The 21688-nt window shown below is 37.5% G+C and overlaps 1 protein-coding gene across 1 annotated transcript in view; it reads right to left on the bottom strand.

The window, feature by feature from the left end:
* LOC306757261 (kazrin-like) overlaps positions 1 to 21688 on the bottom strand; it is a 59140-nt gene that overhangs the window by 15166 nt on the left and 22286 nt on the right. The window contains exon 2 of the mRNA XM_079242263.1: positions 8977 to 9084. Within this exon, the coding sequence (XP_079098389.1) occupies positions 8977 to 9084 (108 nt within the window). The remainder of the gene's footprint in view (positions 1 to 8976; positions 9085 to 21688) is intronic.

Raw genomic sequence — 21688 nt, 5'->3', positions numbered from 1 at the left:
AAAACAACCCACAAAACAGGGATGTTAAACTCTGGTCCTCAAGGACCATTCTTCTGCAGGTTTTTTTATGTTTTCCTACTTCCACACACCTAACTTTAATTAATATGTCATTGTGCAGAATTCGACAACAAACAGATCAATTTTTGATTAAACGAGATCTCAATGACAAAACAAGTCATGTCAGAGTTATTCCCAAAGAAACAACGTCTCATCTCACAACAACCTCTTCCCAGCTTGACAAGAAAGTACAAACTAAATATTGCCGAGCAGAAGCATATCAAAATCAGTTCAGGAGTGAAATCTAACAGAAAGCAGAGGCTTCACAAATAAGCAGATTCATTTTGTCAGTAACTCTCTGCTGTGTATGAAATCAGGAGGTGGTTGGGGGGTGGATAGCACAGGTGGGCTCCTGTGATTAGTGGGTCTTTTTAAATAATCAGCAGGTTTATTTTTAGCATCCATATTGTTAATTTGTACTATGAGCACAGTAGGAACAGTCGCAGCGATGGAGCAGAGGTTGTATAGAGTGTGTGGGCTGTATAGAGTCTCATTTGATATGCTGAGGCTTCAAACAGCAGTGGAAGCACTTCTATTACGAATGCAAAGAGATGAAAAAAGACACCAGAACAAGCAGCATACTTGACGCCCCAAGACTGAGATGCCAAGCAGTTGAGCTGTGTATCCAGAAAAACCCCCTGTTTGTATAGGTCAAGCTCATTCTTTTCAGGATATAACACCAGCTTTCTAGACTTGGTGGGCAGAGTGTTAGCCTGGTGGTTGCAGAAGTGGCCTGGAGAAACAGGGTCTGGGTCCTACATGCCAACAGAGGTAAACCCCTGAGTCAAATACAGTCAAATTCCCATAAAATTATTATGATTATATTATTATGAAGTTATAAATGATTAATTATTATGAAATTATTATTATATGATCATATATTGAATTTCCCTTTGGGGATTAATAAAGTATTTTTCATTTCATTTCATTCAAGTAACAATTATTATTAAATAAATACTGTTTGCTACTGCTTTTAAATCACAGCCTAAAGATAAAACATAATTTTGAAACATCAAAATTCACAAAGGCATCATCACTGCATTGACTGTAATTGAATAACTGCTCATCGCACTGTAAAACAAAAAACTTATGAACAATCATCTTTTATCTTTAGCTTTTAACTCGAAGTTTGACCAAACAATGATTTGCTTCCGTCTAACCACAAAGGGACAGTTGTTAAACCTGTGGTTGAATTTGTTACATGTAGCCAACTGAGCCACCCACCCCACTTCGTTATGAAGAAAATGGGACAGAATTCCAGTCTTTATAACGCGGAATTCACACAGTGAAACAGTTCATTGAGATAAACCAAAGTTATCATATTTGTTTTCCAGTAAATCCCAAAGCAGTCAATAACAATCAAGTCTTTGCTCCGCAGACATCAGCAGCTGATGTCTATCGTCCCTTTTTTCTTTGTCTCAGAGGTCTTTAATCCACCCACCTTTATCTGTTGCTTGTTGTGAAACTGCTCTGTGTTGCGTGTCGTCTTTATCAAATGGAACACACGCACAATATCAATGAAGTTGCGGTGACTCTTGAAGAGATTCCACCTCTTCACCGTGGTTGCTTTGCCATTATATTTATAATTACTAAGATACAGAATGATCTAACATTGTCAAATGAGTTTTGAACTATCTTGTTAGATCTAATCAGACAAAAAAACCCCAAAAAATCTTGCATAAATCTGAGTGCGTTCTGCTGTCAGTGAAATTCCACATTCATGTGCAAGCCACAACAGAAGCACTGCTGTGTTTGGCAGATAAGGTGGAATGCTTCTGCTCATGAACTGATCCTTTTTTCCTCCTCTGTTTCCTCCCTCAATCCATTTGATAGAGGTTAATTTCCTTTAATCAGACTATTTATGCTGCTTTATTGCTGATAAGGAAACATGCGCGCCTATGTTCTGTACCGCATTCCTGGCAATTCATGAATTCATGAAGGGGTTTTCTTCACCATGCATATAATTTATTCCCTCCATCCAAGGGGACCGTCTCTATCAGTCCTTCTGCTTTTTCAGCTGTCCGATGCACACCTAAATGTTGCTGGCAGACCAGCTACCTTTAATATCTGTGGTAGAGTTTTACATTTAATGAGGTAAAATTGCATTTAACACCTTCCAGTTTAGATGCAATGTGTTTACAGTTGCCTCTGAAATGACTGTAACTAAACTTTGACCAGGGTCATTATCCAAAATCTGTATTTCAAACTGAATTTCCTCAAGCAAGGAATGAATAAAAACATAACTCTTGGAATATCTGTGCAAGTTAATGATAGCCATTAATTGATTGCCTGTGGGTTTGCATTACAACTGAGGTCAGTGCAAGGATGCCAAGTGTAGACGGCTGTAATTGATTCACACGTTTATTATGTTCAGATTAGGCACACTGCCAAGGATGTGCCCCAAGTTGAGCGCAGAGAACAGAAACAAAGCTATTTAGATTTCTAATACTGTCACAAACTGCATTTTTCCGCACTGTCACTCAATGAAGGCATCATAATGGTCTTAGTTTACATCAAGTTAATTATCTGTTGATTAAACAAAACAACAAGACTTTATAATAGATGTTTTGGCTGAATAAAAATTTCTGCAGGTGAGGTTTATACATCAAGAAAACTGAGTTCAATCAGTTAGAAGGATCCGTTCATACTTTTAGAGACAATTTAATCTGTCCAAAAGCAGTTTTCATGATTTGGGATGGAGACATTACTGTAGATAGCAAAGTGTGAGGCTCTTATATCACACTTTAGTTCTTTTAAGGCGAGAAAATAAGAAATGGAAATAATAGAATCTTATAATAGAGGCCGCAGCTCAGAATGTGGTTGCCTCATCAAGAGCTGGACGAGAAGCTGGATGCCATGAAGCAAACACAGTTGAAACCACACCCAGGTCTAGGAAGCAGGTGCAAAAATGTGCCTATTGTAACATCCAGAAAACACCAAACATCTGTTAGAAATGCTGAAATCTTGTTTGGAGAGAACTGAAAACCATTGTAATTTCAGAGACAACCTCCCTCATGTCTTGAGGCATAAGCAGAATCCCACACACAGTATCTGACGTCTGTTTAGCAGCTAGAAGTACCACTGAAAACCTTACTGAAAAATTTAGACCACGTAAACATTGCAATAAATACATGTGTCAGGATGCAGCTCACTCATAAATAAAAGCAAAACAATGGAAAATTGAATATGTGCCACCCGTCTTAAAAGACAATACAACAACAGCGTGAGTGAGGGAGGTGTAGTACCATCTGTCTGTTGCATTGAATTTGGTCAAACTCATCCTCTGATGATCTTAGGGTTCAGAGTACAACAGCTGCAGTAGACACATGCAAAATGCTTTGGGAGCAAATTCATTTTCATTCAAATTCTGCGACAGCCAAACATAAACACAAACTTTAAATAAAAACCTGGATTGTAATGTAAGCAAAAAACAAAGATCCTCTGACAGAGATGGAGTGTCTTCCAGAGGGATTTAATGCAAGTAAGACACCTAAACCGCATTTGAAGTTGTCAAAACAACATTCAAACATCTTAACTGATTGGTCTTCATTAAGGGAAGGCAAATGTGGGTTTCTTCATCAAGACCAAAACTGCTGTTGCTATTATTGTCCATCAGTGTTATTTCTTCTCAAATTAGAAAAACTTCTGAATGTCTGCTGAGCCACTAAAGTCTGTAATACTGTGCAGTATTTGTCCAACACCACTATATTCATACACAGCGCTTATAGGAGATTACCAGATCATCCATATGAACATGTCAGTCAGCAGGTCAGCATGTAGGTCAGACCAGCATTAGTTCCTGAGCAAAACAGCAAATAATATTGGGATGTAGAATAGTTTATTAAAAAAATAAAAGAGCTATGTAAAATGAAGATGAACATAGAAGAAAACCAGAGAAGCAAAAGTAAACCGTGTGTACAGTCAGCAACATTATTTTATGGGAATACCTCAAATAATCAAAATGAAAAATAGTTGCTATTTAGAGAAAGGAGGATTTTACAGTATTGTTTTCAATATTGAAAACTCAGGACTTTAAATATGTGTGTATGTGTCCATATATATTAGTAGTGCTTTACATTACGAGTGGAGCTGGTTAAACGTGTGTGATAGTTCACGTTAAAGGAGAATCGAGTTGATTAAGTTGCACAGTCAGAAAACCTCATTATAAACCTAATTAGAGGTTGTTTTTTTTTTTTTTTTTGTTAAAAACTAAAACCTTTCTGTAACTTTTGAAAAAATAAAAAGACAGTTTTCAGCTTTTTGATTTGCATAACATCTACTTCTGTAATCTTCTGTGGTAATTAATTCAGCATTTTTGTGCTTACTAGTCATAGAAAAACATGTTTTAAGACGTCACATCTTTTTTATTCCGCCCCCCTCAGTGTGTTGTAGCTTTTTATGTATGTCCACACAGGGAAGTTATTCCCTCAGACAAAAAAAATAAAATAAAATAAAATAGTGACTGACACTAAAGTGGAGAGTTTTACTTTAAAAGTGTCAAAAGATACTGCAAAAAAAACAAAAAAACAACAAAAACATTGTGAGAAAAAAACTCCTTTTGTGAACTTTAGGAGATGTCAATCTTCTTAATAATTTAAGTATAACATGATAAACTTGTAAATAACAATTAGGTGGTTAAAGCCATTTTTATAAACCAATGAAATTATTTAAGAATGAATCAATGAGACTTTTAATTGGTATGGGAAGTAGTTATTGGTTGTGGACATAAAACAGGTTTCTGTTTCATAAACGGATGTGTTTAAAATAAAATCTATCTAAAAATGTCATAAAAGTCATTCAACAGTTTGTTTTATGGTTTTTCTATTTTAAATATGACTGAATAGAAATCCAAAGTAAGAACAAAAAAGACAAACTTTTCAGTAAAGCCGTTGAAGATAAGTAAATCTTCACTGCTCAATACTCTGCCATTCAGTGACAACATGGAGAATTTCACACACTTTCTCATTTGACTCTCAAATTTCTGTTATACAATGAAATCCAAACATGATATCATACACATGAGAAGTAAAGGCAGTCATTAGCAACGTAAGCCACGTTCGCGGCCACAGCCAACACACATCAACAAGTTCTTCTGATTCCCCTCTTTCTTTTTTTCTTTCAGTAACTCACCGGTCTTCCCTTCCTCCTGCTCGGACCTCATGTCCTCCTTGGCACAGGCTCCGCTCGACTCCACTCTAAACTGCGGTCTGAGCTCTCATAGCAGAAAAAAGTAAAAAAAAAACAAAACCAAAAACAAAAAAAAAAGGACACCCACATAAACCTACACACCGGTGAGCACACACACCGTTTAAATCTTACACTCAACACCACAAGAGCTGGACGCTCAGCTCCGTGGCTCCACCCAGGCCGGTTACTAGGAAGCCTTCCCCTGAGAGCCACTCAGCCACCTTTCCTGCTGCTTTTCTTGCTTTATGCGTACCTGTCCAGGGACACGCCCAAATGCAACTCTGACAACTTTCACCCACGCCCACTCCCGCTTTTCATTGCCTGCTCACAAGTGAGCAGGCAAGGAGGAGGGGGAGGGGAACACAAAGTGCACCACAGGCCTCAGGTAACAAACCAGAACTCTCGCTCCACCTGACGGCGGAAAGCTACCAGACAGCATTATCATGCAGTTACACTCATTACACTCGCATTAAGACAGAGAACAGACACCCCTCTGTGTAACTATGCAGTCCCTTTCAGTCTGCACTGCCTACATGAGTTTACACTACCCACTTCCTGAATTTGAACGTGTGTTTTGGCCACAGATGACAGAAACATAAACCCTGAATGCAGTGCAAAAGGAGCTTTTGCAAACTTTAATGTAAATGCCATGATAAATAGACCAAAAGTGTGAAGAGGGGACCGGAAGTTCACGCTTAAGAACAAACTGTCCTACTTCCACACGCTCAGATGTGTTTATAAAATACAGACTCGTCCATGTTATCTTAAACCCTCCAGCCATTTGATTGCTTTGCTGCTGTGTGCTGACTAAGGGCCATCTGAGTCAGGTTGGATGAGGACTTGGATGTGAGTGGACGGAGTAAATAAGGATATGGCAGTTCCATTTTACTTGTCAGAGCTCTTTATGCCTCAAGGCAGGTGCAGGCACATGGTTTGGAGAAAATTAATCCAGCCTGCAGGGTCCACCTAGATATAAACTGTTAATAGAAGTACTTGAGTGACACAAGCGGGATGCTAAACTGCAAGTATAATGTTGCTGTCTGTTTGTGTGCAAGAGGAATTTGAGTCAATCGTTTTGTATTTTAAGACGTGACAGCATTTCAAAGCAACTATGTCATTTGGCCTGCCTGTCAGAGGTTGACGCTTAGCGTTTAGTTTCGCCCAAAGATCAAATGTAATCTAACCAGATAGTTGTCACATGAGGCAATGGATCTGTCAATCATGCAATGACACCTCGAGGATTACTGCCACACTCTGTCGGACTGATCTGAGCTGAGACAAAATCCTGCAACGATGACTCTTCAATGGTTTTTGCAGTAAGGATTTGGAATTTGATGCAGATATTGCAAATGGTTTTCTTGCAGTGGCCACGGGTTTATTTCCTCATACAGCCAAATTAATATTACTGCAAATTGTAATGACACAGATTTTTGATAAAAAGAAGAAAGGATAAATGCATTTGGAATCAATTTAATTGTTTTACTTTTTAAAAAGCGTAATTCAACAGTAAATATAGGATAAATTTATTATTTTAATTTATGTGTGTAAGTATTGAGCTTGGTGGAAGGCAGGTGAGGCAGCCTTGACACCTGTTCTACTCTCCAGATGTGGATTTTCTGCAAAATACTGCATTACATTAGCAGAACTAATATACATGTTTTGTTTCATAGGTTCATTTTAATTAATCTTTTTGTGTCTCCTGGTTTTTTAATTCTTCCCTCTTTTCCAGTGATTCATACATAATTTTCCCCTCCTAAAAGGCTCGTTGAAGAAGAAAAGAGAGAGGAACTGTGATCGAGATGATGATGATGCTCAGTGAGGTTGTACAACGCAATTATTTTACTGAAATCTCTCTGGAATTTGTATAAAATAGGTGAGATGTAATAACCTTCACTGGAAATTGATTACAAAGTAAATACATACATTTTCATGACATTAAGGCTCATGTAACAGTGGAGGTCATAAAATAAAAGGCAGACGGTGAAGCCTTGCTACACAACATATTTAAATGGTATTTCCAAAATGACTCATTTTGATAAATGGCTGAATCCTCATCTCTTTAGAGCTAGGAGCTGAAGTTACATGAACAATATGAAATGACACTTTGCTCCCTTCATAAATTATATTCACCCCCAACAGCATGAAAATACAATGACAGTTGTCCAGTGAAATTCATACAGTTAGATAAGCTCTGTTATTATTAGTGTAGATCAGCTATGATCTATTATTGCCCAACATGCATAAATGTAAATGCAAAAAAAAAAGAATTTCAGTCATTTTCCAATTAAAGCTTTTTAAAGGATATTTTAAGTCTGAATCTTACTTTTAATACACAACAAACCATGTAGTTTGTACTGCTAAACAGAGAAAATAAGAGTGAAAGTGTGCGGAGACAATGACTCAGTAATCATTAATCTATAATCTTTAAGACACCGTAGAAGTCGTTCTCAGCATAAGACTCGATCTTGAATCAGCAGTTGTGTTAAATTGTGTAGCTGAAAGTCCAGACTTTTATCAAACAAAAGTTCATCTGCGACTATTTGAAGTAGCCGTGCGATGGAATAATCTTTCTTGGACTTTTTTGTGCACAACACCAAAAAAAAAAAAGGGGAAAATCTTGTAAGTGGACACAAATTTTGACCAAATGCAGCACTTTATAATTCCAAAGCCGTAGCTTGTTTCTAAGCCACACTGAATCTCATTTGGAGCATTGCTTTTATCCTGACACCTCCTCAGTCTGAAATTTTCCACTTCTCTGTGTCCTTATTCTCCCGCTTACCTCCCTTGATCGCTGTGTCATTCATTTGCTTTGCTCACATTAAAGCATATTAAACTTTCTCTTTCTATCCTCCACTCTCATCTGCTGTATTGCTCTCCTTTCAGATGACCTGTCAGTCTGCATTAGCAGTACTGCACTATGCTGATAGAGAGTTCAGATGGAACGGCGTGAGAATATTACTTTGAGAGAAGAGCTGAAAAAAGCGGGGAATAGGAGGAATACTGAAGCAGTGATGGGCAGTGACAGAGAAGACGGAAAATTAGTTTCTTAGGTCACAACTGTGGCAGCTTATTGTTGATGGAAAAAAACGAGAGATTTGTCTGGCCACCGCTTAGCGTACTCTTCGTGGTTCAGGAGCTGAATTAGATGAAAAATCTAAATTACAAACACAGATCAGACTGGTGGGATGTAAGCATGAGAACAAAGGAGAATGATAGCGGTTATTACAAAGCGAGAAAAAAATCATTTCAAGATGAAACAACAAAACATATAAAATCAATAAACTTCATGATAAATGTCTTTTGTCATATGAATACACGTGGATTAGTGTTATTACTGCACAGGAGTAAATGGAAAGAGTCTTTCATCCTGAGTGACACAAGAAGTGGTCTGGCAGTGATGCAGTAATTTCACTGTACAATAAAACTCAACAGTGATAAACTCCAAAATGGTCTGCAAAGCAAAAAGACTTTCTGTGGAAGTCTAATGAGCAATATGATACTTAATACTGGGTGGCAAAACATGTGTAGCTGAGATAAATCAGAGCTTGGCCGTCATGGCCAGGTACCAAGTGCTGTTATCTGATTGTTCTCGCCTGCGCAGGCCTTTGCCCCGGTGTTCAACCCCCAAGTCAAGCTGACAGCTCTGTGTCTTTTTAACCACCAGGATAAATCACCATGCGCACATCCTGCTGTCACCAAGGCAACCCCTTGTAGTTTCGAGTAACAACCTACCTTTGCCTAGCGAGCAATCTGGAGTGCCAAAGTCCATCAGGCTGGATATCTCTGTTGGGTAGCACATGTCTGTTACGACTGTCTTCTGTCTGTGATGCATGGAGGAGTCTGCAGGAGACAAAAACAGTCATGTAACTTCTTCGAATTACTCTCAAAACTTAGTTTAATTTCAAACGTCTTGCTCTAAATGCTGATATGTATCTCCAAAACCACAGCAGGGTTCCATATACTAACACTGAGATGAGAATGGATTCATGATCAAATAATTTAGTGTTTGGGTTATATTGTACTCTTCTGTTTTTTTTTCTAAAATGGTTTAGGAAATTGTTCTTTTTTCCTACCCTGTGAAGCCAGAACCAGAGGTCTAAAGCCCTTTGGTACACAGCTGAAATACACCTATCTGAACACACCTACACACACACACAACAGCATTTTGTGAATGAATTGAATGCACCGTAGCCTGCTGGGTTGTAGATGGTAATTAGCGGGCAGAAAATCTATGTTGTATGTATGATTTCAGTGGCATATAAATACAGTGAAAGTTGTTGAGAAACATTTTGGCGTGTTTATGTACTGAAATGCCAAATCGGCATTTGGTCTAATTCATTTTGACAACCGCTCCCCACCACTGAGCACTACAACATATTATTGGCGTCACACACTGACTTAGTTTAGACAAAAGGTGAAGACAACTGTTTTAATAGAGATTTATTTATGAATTTCCGCCTGATTATGCAAGGTGATTTAGTCACACCTGGGAAACATTACATAGCAACATTTTGATGTGTTTCCACAGCAACTAGGACTAAAAGGCATTGTGTTAGTACTTTAGTGTCCTTTTGTGCTCCCATGGCCAGATCCACTTCCTCTGAACTGTCAACTCTATTTCTTTTTTCTAAACCATTTAGAAAAAGTGTCTTAATGCTCCACCTCAAAAGTAAACCATGAATTACTTTTAATGTAACACCATTGTGGGAGGCAGCAATAACCACTTGTTGATAGGCTGTGGCTTTATGTAACAGTAGGTAACAGAGGGGGACAGCTGCTGGGTTTTAGTTCACATGGAAGCAAATCTTACACAATCTTTTAATAATTTCTTGGAAATAAATATGAATAAAACTAGTTTCAACTGACTGCAAGTAGAAAAAAAGAAAAAAAAAAAGAAAAGAGGCATAACACAGGCACTGCTAGTGATTGTAATTCAACAGAAGAAGCAGTTGTCCATATTGGAAACACACATTACAGTAGACAATTTACAATAGTCAACATCCAGATGAAAAGGAAGACAGTTTAATTCCCAGTAATATCTGGGAGGTTATATCATTTCAAGGAAAACACCAGTCAGACAAGGATGGTTTTTGTTTTGCGGCACAGATGTATTATTTGCCATGTAAAGCACAAGTTGGAAATTTGTTTCCATTCCCCAAGGCTTCTTCAAACCTCTAGCTAGCATACAAACCCTTTTCTGCATAAGTAAAAGTTATTTATTTATGCTATTTCTATTCACTATTTCCTTTTCACATCCTCGAAAAAGAAGTGGAGTGTCATGATTTGGGTTTTTCTGTGCTTTGTTTTTAGGCTTCCTGTTTTATTTTGTAGTTTTTCCTGTCTTGGTTCTTGGTTAGCTTCTTAGATTTCCTGTTCATTGATTTGGTTCACCTGGGTTCATTTAGTTAATTTGTTTCACCTGTTTCTCGTTCGGTTTTTCCTGTGTATTTATACCACTCATGTTCACTCATTGTTTGCTGGATCATTTTGTACCTTAGTTTAGTTTGTCTGTTCTGAGTTCCCTGGGTTCCTCTGAGGAAAATAAATCTGTCTGAGTTCTGCATACCGGCTTCCCTCATCTCTGCAATTGGGTCCACACCACATCTCCACTGCTTTCGTGACAGTGGAGATGCGGCTTTAGGCCCCAAGGTGCACAAATATGAGAAGTAGGCAAAAACAAATCCGAAGCATGTTGCTATTTAAAAACATTTAACCAGAAAAAAGTGGTGGCATTTTATAAAACGCAAATTTATTCACATCATTACCAGTTTAGGACCTTTTACAGTGTTTTCTGAAATGTGTTTTAGTTTTTTTGTTGTGTTTTACACCTTGAGCTTAACTCTGTTCGTATCTGAAAAATGTCAAACTTAAGCAAAAACTCAGATCATTTCCATCTTTTGAAGTCATAAATATTGGTTGTCCTGCCAGATAATTATATGACAGACTCTTCAGAGTGCTTGCTAAATAAGCTTGCTAAATAGAAGTGTTTTCTACATTAACCAGACACCCATTCCATTAGTACCACGTTAAGTATCTACCCTCAGGTGCCCTCTGAGCTATTCCATCTGTAAAACCACTCCCCCCCCAACAGTGATCTCACTTATTCCTCCTAATCTGTAAATTTCAACAGTCTCAGTTTCACAACCGTATGGTGTTTATCTACTTTACTGACCTTCCTGTCCCCCTCTTGCCCTCCTCCATCCTTCTGACCTGTCAATAACTGTTTAGGTGTTGTTAAGATGACCTTTTCTTTGGTGTTTAATATGGAGATTGGACAGCAGGCCAGCTCATGCTCGGCTGCTCTAAGACTGCTTTATTTAGCAGGGGAAATAATGAGGGCCAGACAGGATGAAGCTGCTGGCAGTGAGACAAATTTGCAATCAATTACAGCTCTTTCTTAAGGGTGTCAGTTGTTAAAATAAAGATGTCAGCACTTAAATTTACAGCAGAAAATGTTGCTGTTTCACATTAAGATGTATGTCTTATCCATGTGGGATTTGTGTTATGCTTCAATATATGTTTGATGTTTGGGATTTTAAGTGGTTTAATTGACTTCCCTTGTGGTTGTGATTAGCTAAAGTGGTTATAAAAGAAACAAAAAGGAGGAAGTAGAAGAAAACATGTCAAACCCCATTATTCTTGTGTGTGGACTACAACTTTAAGACATGAAAGGTTATATTAGGGTTAAACAGCTGACTGACTGCACAAAATGTATTCTCACACCCTCACCTCTCCTTATTATGTTAACATAAAACTTCCATTCGACAGGACTGTAAGTCTGTATGATCAAATCCAAGCTAAAGGCCACAAAAAATGTCTCAGTCCAAGTCACAACAGATTAATTTTACAAGGTATTTGTGAAAAAAAAAAAAACAAAGCAAAAAAAACACTTTCCTGCTGAAACGTCCCTTTTGACCCTCAGCAGCAGAGGAGCACTGTCATTTGTCTTTAACTGACAGCCGAGGCAGGACCCGCTCCTCTCTGAATGACCATCAGTCAAATACATGTACTTCTAATTCATAGGCTGAATGCTTTCAAATGGAAATATCCGTCACAGTTGACCTTCACATGGAATAACTTTAAGTCCCTCTCCCGCTGTTAATTCCCAAAAATTCATAAATGTTTCTAAAAAAATGGACACTTTGCAGTTTTTGCCATAAAAAAACTTCTCATGACTTGGATGGATTTAATGCTTGGAAACAATTCTTTATGGTGCACACCACGATCAAACATTAGGAGATTGTAAACACCTTTAAAAGGTGTCCATTTATTTAAAACGATTTATGATCGCTTGTTTGATCCATAATAAGATAACTAAATGACAGAATGAGTTTTTTTTTTTTTTTATTGAGCTTTAATATAGACTTGTGGAAAATATAAGATAATAACATTTATGAACAATCTTATCTGATATTTGACATTGGTTGTCTGATCCTTTTCTATACTACAGTATCAGTAGGATAGGGGTAAATTTAGTTTCATTTGGCTTGATAAGTAAAAATATCTACAGCTTATGATTTATAACCATCTCCATTGCAAAAAAAAGTCACCTAATGGCATTTTTAAACTGGGAGAGTCTCTAGAATTAATTTAGATCGTGTTGGATTAAGTGGATTATATGAACAAATTAAATTAATAAGAAATTAAATGACTAAATCTCTGAACTACTTATGACAGTAAACAGCCTGACACACACAGAGCCTACAATAAGCCATTGTAAAGGGGTTTTTATTAAGGAAAACAAGTGTGCATGTGAATCTTTAGTTAAATTTTAGCTCCATTTACTCATCTATGCTGCTACTTTTGTCATTTTGTTGTTTAATTATATTAATTGCCTTATTCCATTGTTTGTTCTTATTGCATCAGTGCCATACTCCGTATTTATTTAAGTTGGAAATTGGTTTGTAAAGCACTTTGGGCCATATCAGTGGGTGGAAATGTGCTACAGAAATAAACTTTTTGACACCTCAATTTATAGAACATAATTTTTAACATGTGGTTTGATCTCAGAGTGAACAGAGATGTCAGTAGATATAATATGCTGCTGTAGTAAAAACTACGCTTAGAAAAGTGTGAGTGATGGGATTATGTTTAACAAACCAGTTTGGAAAACATTTTGATAGAGTCTATAGAAGTGTGTTTTACATCTACAGAGATGGATTGTCACTCAGAAAGATGCATAACACTAAAATCGAACATCAAAGGTAAAATTGCTCTACTTTGGTTGATGCCACAAGAACACATGCTCTCTGTTACAAAGCTTGAACATGTAGCAGGGAATAAAAACAGCATATCATTTCAGGTGAACTGTGGTTTAAAATCAGAAATTTAAGAGCCATCCTTGCTAATGTCAATGGAAAAATACAGCCTTTCAAAGACTGATGGAGAAAACACTGACTAGTTATTAAGATAGTTTTCCCAAAGAAATACCCCAAAGCTGGTTGTAGGAAGTCTTACGAGTACGCGAATAATGTAGCGATTGTCAAAGAGAGACATAAGACAACTGTTAGATGTGCAGACATCTCATCTTTGCCCACTGTCAGCCAACTTGTAATTCAGTAGCAGTCAGTCCATCATGCAGAGCACAGATTCATTCCTGTCATTTCAACAAGGAGGACAAAACTGGGATATCTGTGAAGTCATAATGGCCTGTAATGGGGTTAGCAACAGCCCTACATATGATGCATCATTGTGAGAGTAGCATAAACATGTCTATACGCCCCTTACAATAATCTGCAATGACTAATGGTGTATGACAAGCCTTCTAATGTCATGTTTCTGCAGATTTTTGAACACAGACAGACTTGTAGAGCAGGTGTGCCTCTTCATTTTGTTATTTGCACATAAACTTAGCAAAGAGAATTGACTTAAAGAGTATTTTAGACGTGTATGGATGATGTAAATGCACTGGGACTAAAAGAAAAGACTTTGAAATGAAGGAGTTTAGAGGTTTTCTGGGGGGTAAAATGACTCATATTCCCATAATGTGAAGCACTGAAAAATGCAACTTCTTGTCTGCAGTGCACAGTAATTATCTTCTACTGGCATCGCAATAACCAGCATTTAAAATTAAATTATGTCCTCTCATGCATTTAAACTTACACAACAAAAAGTGAGAGAAATGTGGAACAGTATTTAAATCACAGACATACAAATGGTGAATTAATTAACTAAGCTAAATGATGTGAAAACTTTGGGGTTTATAACTTGTGATATGAGACTGATGTAGGGAACCACCACATGGTTACATAAGATACCAAGGCTGAGTTTATTTGATATATTCAAAGAGTGAATATTTCACAAGGGAGATTGCTTACCCCTGACCTCAACACTTAAAGGTCTGATCTGTTATTACCAGGCACAGAAACATGAAGAGCAGCCAGATTCCAGTGTGCAGAACTGACAAATTACTATCACATCTCTGCACTTCTCCATGGTTAGGTGTCATTAAAAGCCTGAGACACAGGCAGCATAAAGATAAGATGATTTAAATCTCTTATCAGACAGACTCAAAACCAGAAAATCGAACAAAAAAATGTAAAGCAATAAAAAAATCAACAAAGCCTGTCAGAAAAAAAACAAACAAACAAAAAAAACATGTCAAAAAGCATTTTATTAACAGTGGTTAAATGCAGTGTGGGGAAAAGTTTTCTATTCAAACATTGTTTTTATGTAAGAAAAGCAACTCAAAGAGTTCTCTGTGGGGAAAATACTGAAAATGGGACGTCATACTGAAGAAGTCATATTGAAGACTCAGCTCTGACAAATCTATTATTCAACACAAACATCCACCAAAAACACTGCCGTTAAATGTGATTCTTCTGACATTTTACTCTACCTGGAGCTGAAAACTTACTGTCTATTAATCTGCGCTTATAATAATCTGTGACATGGTGAATCAATACTATAGCATCATATAAAATTGGACTTGGAGGCTGCTCCAAGGCTAGTGTGATCCATGGCTCCTGCATGCCATGTTGTCATTAAGAGCACAACATCTGCCTTCCCTGTGCAACCGTGAGAAAAAAAAAGAAAAAGAAAAAGGCCTATAGGGACAGATCCATTACATCAATGAGGAGACATTGCTTGGGGAAGAACCGTGTCCAGGGTTACTGTTGTTAGGGCTGGCGCTGCTCAGCAGAGAAGTCTACATGTCTGTTCTATTTATCCAACTAATGATGGAAAATTAGGATTTGACAAAAGCAAATAATAAAAAAAGGGAGCATTATGAAATTTAATCATAAACCTAAAAAAAATCCTCCTTAGTTTTACCCTGGGGCTGCACGTTTGAGAACATAATCTATGGCAAGTTTTACCATATATACATATATCACCTAGCCATGATCTTAAATATTCTACTATAAAAAAAAGAAAAGAAAAAATTGAAAAAAAAAAGGAGAAATTACAATTCTAACATTTCATCTTGGGTTATATTCCATCAGGATAGACACTTGAATGAGATTTAACACTGAATAAGCAATTGAAAAGATATTTATTCAAGTGTCTCATACACTAGATCAAAACAATTCAAGCATTTCAGCGCTCAGTCCTGTGAATAGGCTTACTATAGCATGTTGTTACATGGAAACCTAAACAGCTTCAGGGCTCAAGAGAGCAGAAACTGAGTTCATTATTCAAAACAATACCACCAGGAAAACAAGGTTATGGGATGATGGCTCCCCTTGGAGTCACAATGGGATGATACACTGACTTGATATGATCATCCACTCTTGCTGATGAATAATCACAGCGGGGCTGGACTGCTAAACTGGAATTGCAAGAGACTAAAGTTTAATGATAAACAATCTATGTACAGTGATTAAAAAAAGTGAGGCCCCGGCAACTTCATAGCCCAGCAACCTTATAGATGTTGACATAGGACAGATGTAGGACAGTCCGTTTGGCATTTAGAATCATGGTTCCTCAGTGACAAATGTGGACGCCTGGATGATAAATTTGTGTGTAACCTTGTTGGATTGTGTCCTGTTTTTACAACACTATTTAATCCAACGGACCCTTGTAGAAGCGGAGCAGAGTTCACGTGGATTAGCCATGGTCTGCCTTGGTTCTGTCTTCCCATGCTGCACTGATGGAGACCAATACCAATACTGTTGATCTATTTGTTGATTTTTGCACACCCTTTTAATCATCGCAGTATGTTTGCTTTTCTTTTTATGTACTTTCATGTGAAGCTCACTAAATTCCTTTATGTGTGTGACGCACTATACAAATAACTTGTTACCTTTCATGTTTTCTCTGTCTAATTCACTCCTCAGCAACATCAAATAAAAACTTTATCTTTAATTTACATATAAAAGACACAATATATCTAAACGAAATTATTTAAAAAAAGGAAGACACAGACTTTGTGATCACATATATGAGCTTAAACAAATTATACTGAAGCTCATCTGCTTGATTCTTTGAGCCACATCTGGTCACTGCAGAACATCATGTGCCCTACTCTGACCCAAAGGCTTTGTTGGACGAGTAAAGCTTGATGAGGACAGCTTTGAACTGAAGATTAAGCAGGAAAATGTCATGTTTTTGCCACCCTGATCTCCTGGCGCTCATCATTGATTACTCGATCCACCTGCTGGCTTCCTAATTGCCTCTGCTACCTCATTCAGTTCACCTGGTTTCCTTTTCTCTCACTGCCTACTTAAGCTCCCTCCAATCCCTCCTTTTGTGCCAGATAATAATCTGACCTATGTCTAGTTTTGTTCCAGCGGTCTACGGATTGATCCTCAGTTGCCGACCTTCTGCTTTATGCCCCTGGATTACCCTCCTTGCCTTGCCCTCGACGGACACCGCAACTTTTCGGATCTTCTGGTTACCGACCCTGCCTGTCTTTGGATCTCTGAGCCTTGTCGTTGCCTGGACGAGTATTTTGCCATCCTGTTTACTTCCCAGCTGTTGCCTGGTTTCTTCTGCAGACCATTCCCCCGGACTGATCTTCTGTTCATACTCCTTCACCAATAAACTGGTCATTTGTCCAGAACTCCCTGTGTGTGGCTGTATTAAGGATCCTCAGGGTAACTCATTACAGGAAAAGCTGCCTAGAAGCATTGCAACAAGACAGATTCTGAAACTCCTTGTGTTGATGCTTTTTCTGTTTTTCATCCAAAGCAGGAATGATGGGGGCTGTAGTCTTAACTTTGCTCATTAACATGTGGAAGATATGACAACTTTTGCTGAACTGTTAGAAAAGATCTGAGATTTGATGAACTGCTTTTTCTTTGGGGATCAGACCAGGGACAGGTGATAGACAGGATTCCTCTGCCTTCTTCTTGAGTTTTTGGTGTTTTTGTGTTATAAATCTAAAGCTATTTTTCACCTATTTGAAAAGGAATATTGGGAGTTTCCAAGAAAAAAGAAGAAACGACTCCAAAAACATGATTATAATTTAAGCCTGAAAGGCTCCAGTGGGAGAACAGAGCACCTTCTCCAGGGGAAACCATCACCACTCATCAAGCTGAATAATACAACACAGCAGTGCAGCCCTTGCAGCCAGTGGTGGGTGTACCACACACAGAAAAGAGATTTTCCATTGAGGCTGCTACATTAAAGCAGTGAACAAGGGTGTTATGCATAGACGGAAATGCTGCCCAAGACACAAACTGGGTAAAAGTGTGAATAATAGAACTGAGACCAGCGTGTTCACTGGGCCCAGACAAGCCGGCCATTGATGAGGGATGGATTTCACCCGTGCTGGAAAACACAGTCCAAGTTGCCAGCCAACACATTGCCTTCAGACAGAACTGAACATAAACTCTGATGTACAAGAGTTCAGCACAGCAAAAGCCATTAACTAACAGTCAAAAACACAGATGTTTTATTCATTTGAAAAAGACATAATTATGGTACGACATACCTTTCACTTGTTATAAACAAGGTATGTCTTCTACAGTTTCCATGACTGTTTTTTAATTGCAGGAGAAAAGTTTAGAGAACACAAAGTCACGCTGTGAGCACGAAATCAAGTGCAGTAACAAAAACACTTCAAGTGATTTTCCTGTAACTATGGAAACACCCACTAAGCAATTAATCAAATTTGTTTTTCTCTTGTACAACCGTTTTAAGAATCTAAAAAAATGAGGAAAAACTGTAATATTGATGAAAACCAATCACCAATATGATGAAAAACCTTTTTTTTTTTTCCCCAGAAAATGCTTTATTTCCAGGTAAAAATGCCAAATTAAAATGTAGTTATTTCTGTTCATTCAAGCAGCTATTATACATTTCCCAGGTTAAAAGTCTTGCTCTGTAAATGATAAAATTGCCAAAACAATAACTCAATAAATCCATCAGTCAGAAAAAAAAACCATATACACAGCTGGAGAGCAAACCACGCAATCTCATTTAGCACAGTGACACATGTACATTCTTGGAGGAGGAGGAAATCTTGCACAATATCCATAGCCGACAACACATTATCTTCCGACATTATGTAACCTGGCTGGCTTGGGTGTAAATTCCTGTTTATAGCTCTTTAGAACACACAGAGGAAAGAATTGGACATGAGGACTTTTTAAAAGTGGCAAAAACATAAAAGGAATAATAAAATAAAATCACTGCTAACCGACTGTGAAAAAATATGTGAATAAATTTAATTGGGATTGAGAGCTGGGAATTTTCTCCTCTAACAACCATTTATGGAGCAAATAACCATAATTTTTCACTTCATTGGACGTACAAAATACCTCTCCATACTAATCAATGAAATCATGGAACCACACTGAGTTCTGCACACCAGTCATTAAAGATCAGGCTACATCCCAGCTACTTTACTGAAACTAACTACTGACCACTAACTACTGTATAACATCTGTTATTATAGAAGGAAATATCCATGTTTTAAAGTCTTGTAATACTCCAATATTATAGTAATACTCTTTTTTATAGTCAGCATTTACATTTCCAAGTATGTCAGTGAGTGCTCTACAAAGGGATAAGCACATTTGGAAGTGATCTTATGAACAAGATAACAGGAATACTATAAAGCAAAACTGATCTTTTGCTCAAACGTGGACTGATCAAGACAGTATTGCAAGAATTAAAAATGTTCTAAAGGAAATAATGAATTAATCCTTTAACACCTAATGTATCATATTTGATACAAATAGTTTCTGAAATGTTTTGCATCATTTTATGGTTTAAAAAAAACTGCTTGGTGGATAACTTTTACGGCACAACAAATATGACACATTCGTGGTAAAAAGTGCGTTTAGCTTCTTTTCTTTTGCATTTTAATTTAAGACCAACCAAATTCTTCAGACAAAAAAATGGAGAATTTTCTTTTAGGTCAGATATTAAAGGATTAAAGCAATTCAAGTTTGCAATTTACCATTACTCCAACAGAAAATGCAAAATATGAGAGTTAAAAATACAAATTGAAAACTCATTCTATGTTCTTTTACTGAATTACATTCCCGTGCCGTGTTGATGGATTACCCTCCATGGAGGTGAGTTTTACTGTAATGGTGAAGAAATTCAGCAAATGAATAATGACTCAGTGAGTTGTCCACACCATGACCAGCACTCACAACCAGAGTTACAATAGATGCTCAAGTCTTTAAGGTCACTGCCTTCCCCTTGCAACGCCTTATGGTTCAATAAGAACCTGAATCAGCTTTTTGCTCAGTGCGTACACACCGTTCAGAATGACTAATGCCTCGCTTCAGACCCGTTCAAGATAGGGGACTGACCACTTACTTCTCTCCTTCTGCATTACAGAACAGCAAGGATATGGGATGAGTTCCTAAACAGCAGAGCATCCACAATTAAAACCCAACCCGCCCACTCCTTCCTGTCATCGATGCAGTCTACATAAGGCTGTAATTAGCTGGATGACAGTGGATGTGCTAATTAGCATCACTGCCAACTTAACCACAGCTCCTCATGTACAAGTCATAAGCACTCCACAAATTGGGTGTCATCTCTTAGCACTGTACTTCACACATCTAACAATTACTGAGGATCTCCACACCTGCACATACTGTGTAACTTATGCTGGCCTCTTATTCGGTTTAGACTCAAAGGAAATGCTCATTTTGTTTTTAACACCTCCCCTGTCATATATCAATATAATATAAATATAATACACAGATGTCATGCTTTGATGCAGTAACTATAGTTTCATATTAAAAACCCCACCATGTTGAGTTTTTATTGCTAATCAATTAATTAACTGTGAGTGCTAATAGTTTGTTGCACAAAGTTAAAAGTTATTGTTTGGGAACTGCAGCATTTATTTTCAGGCACATGTAAACATATTTTTCCTACAGCTGAGGTTAAAGGAACTTTGTCAGTGATGGTAAGAGGAGACTTTGGGAATTCATGTCAGCTCTGCACTTATTACTGTGAGTGCTACTTAATGAATAGCTAACAAGCAGCTTTCCTCCACTTAAAGTGACAAAGAGTTGAATAATAAAGGGCAACATTGCAGCTGAAGAGAGAAGATGAAATGGCCAGAAATACACATTGGCATCGTAACTACTATAGAGGTTGGATGTGGACCCTTCATTTAAAAACTGAAGCCAGTGTTGAAGTGCCATAAACCTTCATTTCAGCTTAAGGCGAGAAGAGGAGCGACTCCAGAGGCTCTAAAAATGGATCTGTTTGCTTTAAAGTCTATTAGAAATGATTGCATGGTCTGTGTGTAGATAGTCAATATCAAATGTCACATCTCTTAATACATTATGACAGTACTTTTGTGAATTATTTTCCTCCTTACAGTCAGAGTAGATATAAAAAAAACAAAACAGAATTTTTCTTTAGAATCAGGCTACATTGTAAAAGCAGGATACTGGTTAATGATTGGTTCTCAGTCTTATCTGCTTTAAGGTTATCAATATCCAAAAAACTTCACAAATAAATGAAAAATGTTCTTACATCTGTTATTTTTAAAAGAGTCTAAAATTTACACTTGATAAGCTTTGAGCTTACATGTCTTGTTAACAAGCCTGCCAGTAGATATCTGCAGAATATTGCTGCATGGACTAACAGCAACTGTTCCCAGTTTGGTTACTTGGTTTCAACATCCAACGTGATTAACACAGAAGACTATGGATCATACAGGAGATATGGATCTCCTATGACATGCACAAAGCCTCTTCCTATCAAATAAACAATAAAAATAGAAAATACTGAAAGAATTTCTGTCACAGGCCGGTTTTCTTTTTTTATGCTACATTTTTATAAAAATGTCAAGTCCTTTTCACAAGCCAGGCACCATGTACAATCCAAAGAAATCTACCTGATGAAAAAGGTCAAAGAAAGAATAGCAGTCAGCCTGGAAACCAAAACAATGAAGGGACGGGTGAAAAAGAGGGACAAAAACAGAGCAAAAGAGAGAAACTGACAATGAAGCTTAAAAAACAAGCCTAATGTGCAAAGGCAGGAAGAGGAATTCTATTTAAGGATTAAATAAAAACCCTACAAC

This window comes from Telmatherina bonti (assembly GCF_933228915.1).
Source record: "Telmatherina bonti genome assembly, chromosome: 6".
Taxonomy (NCBI): domain Eukaryota; kingdom Metazoa; phylum Chordata; class Actinopteri; order Atheriniformes; family Telmatherinidae; genus Telmatherina; species Telmatherina bonti.
Note: the sequence above shows the minus strand (reverse complement) of the source record. Positions and strands in the feature narration are given on the sequence as shown.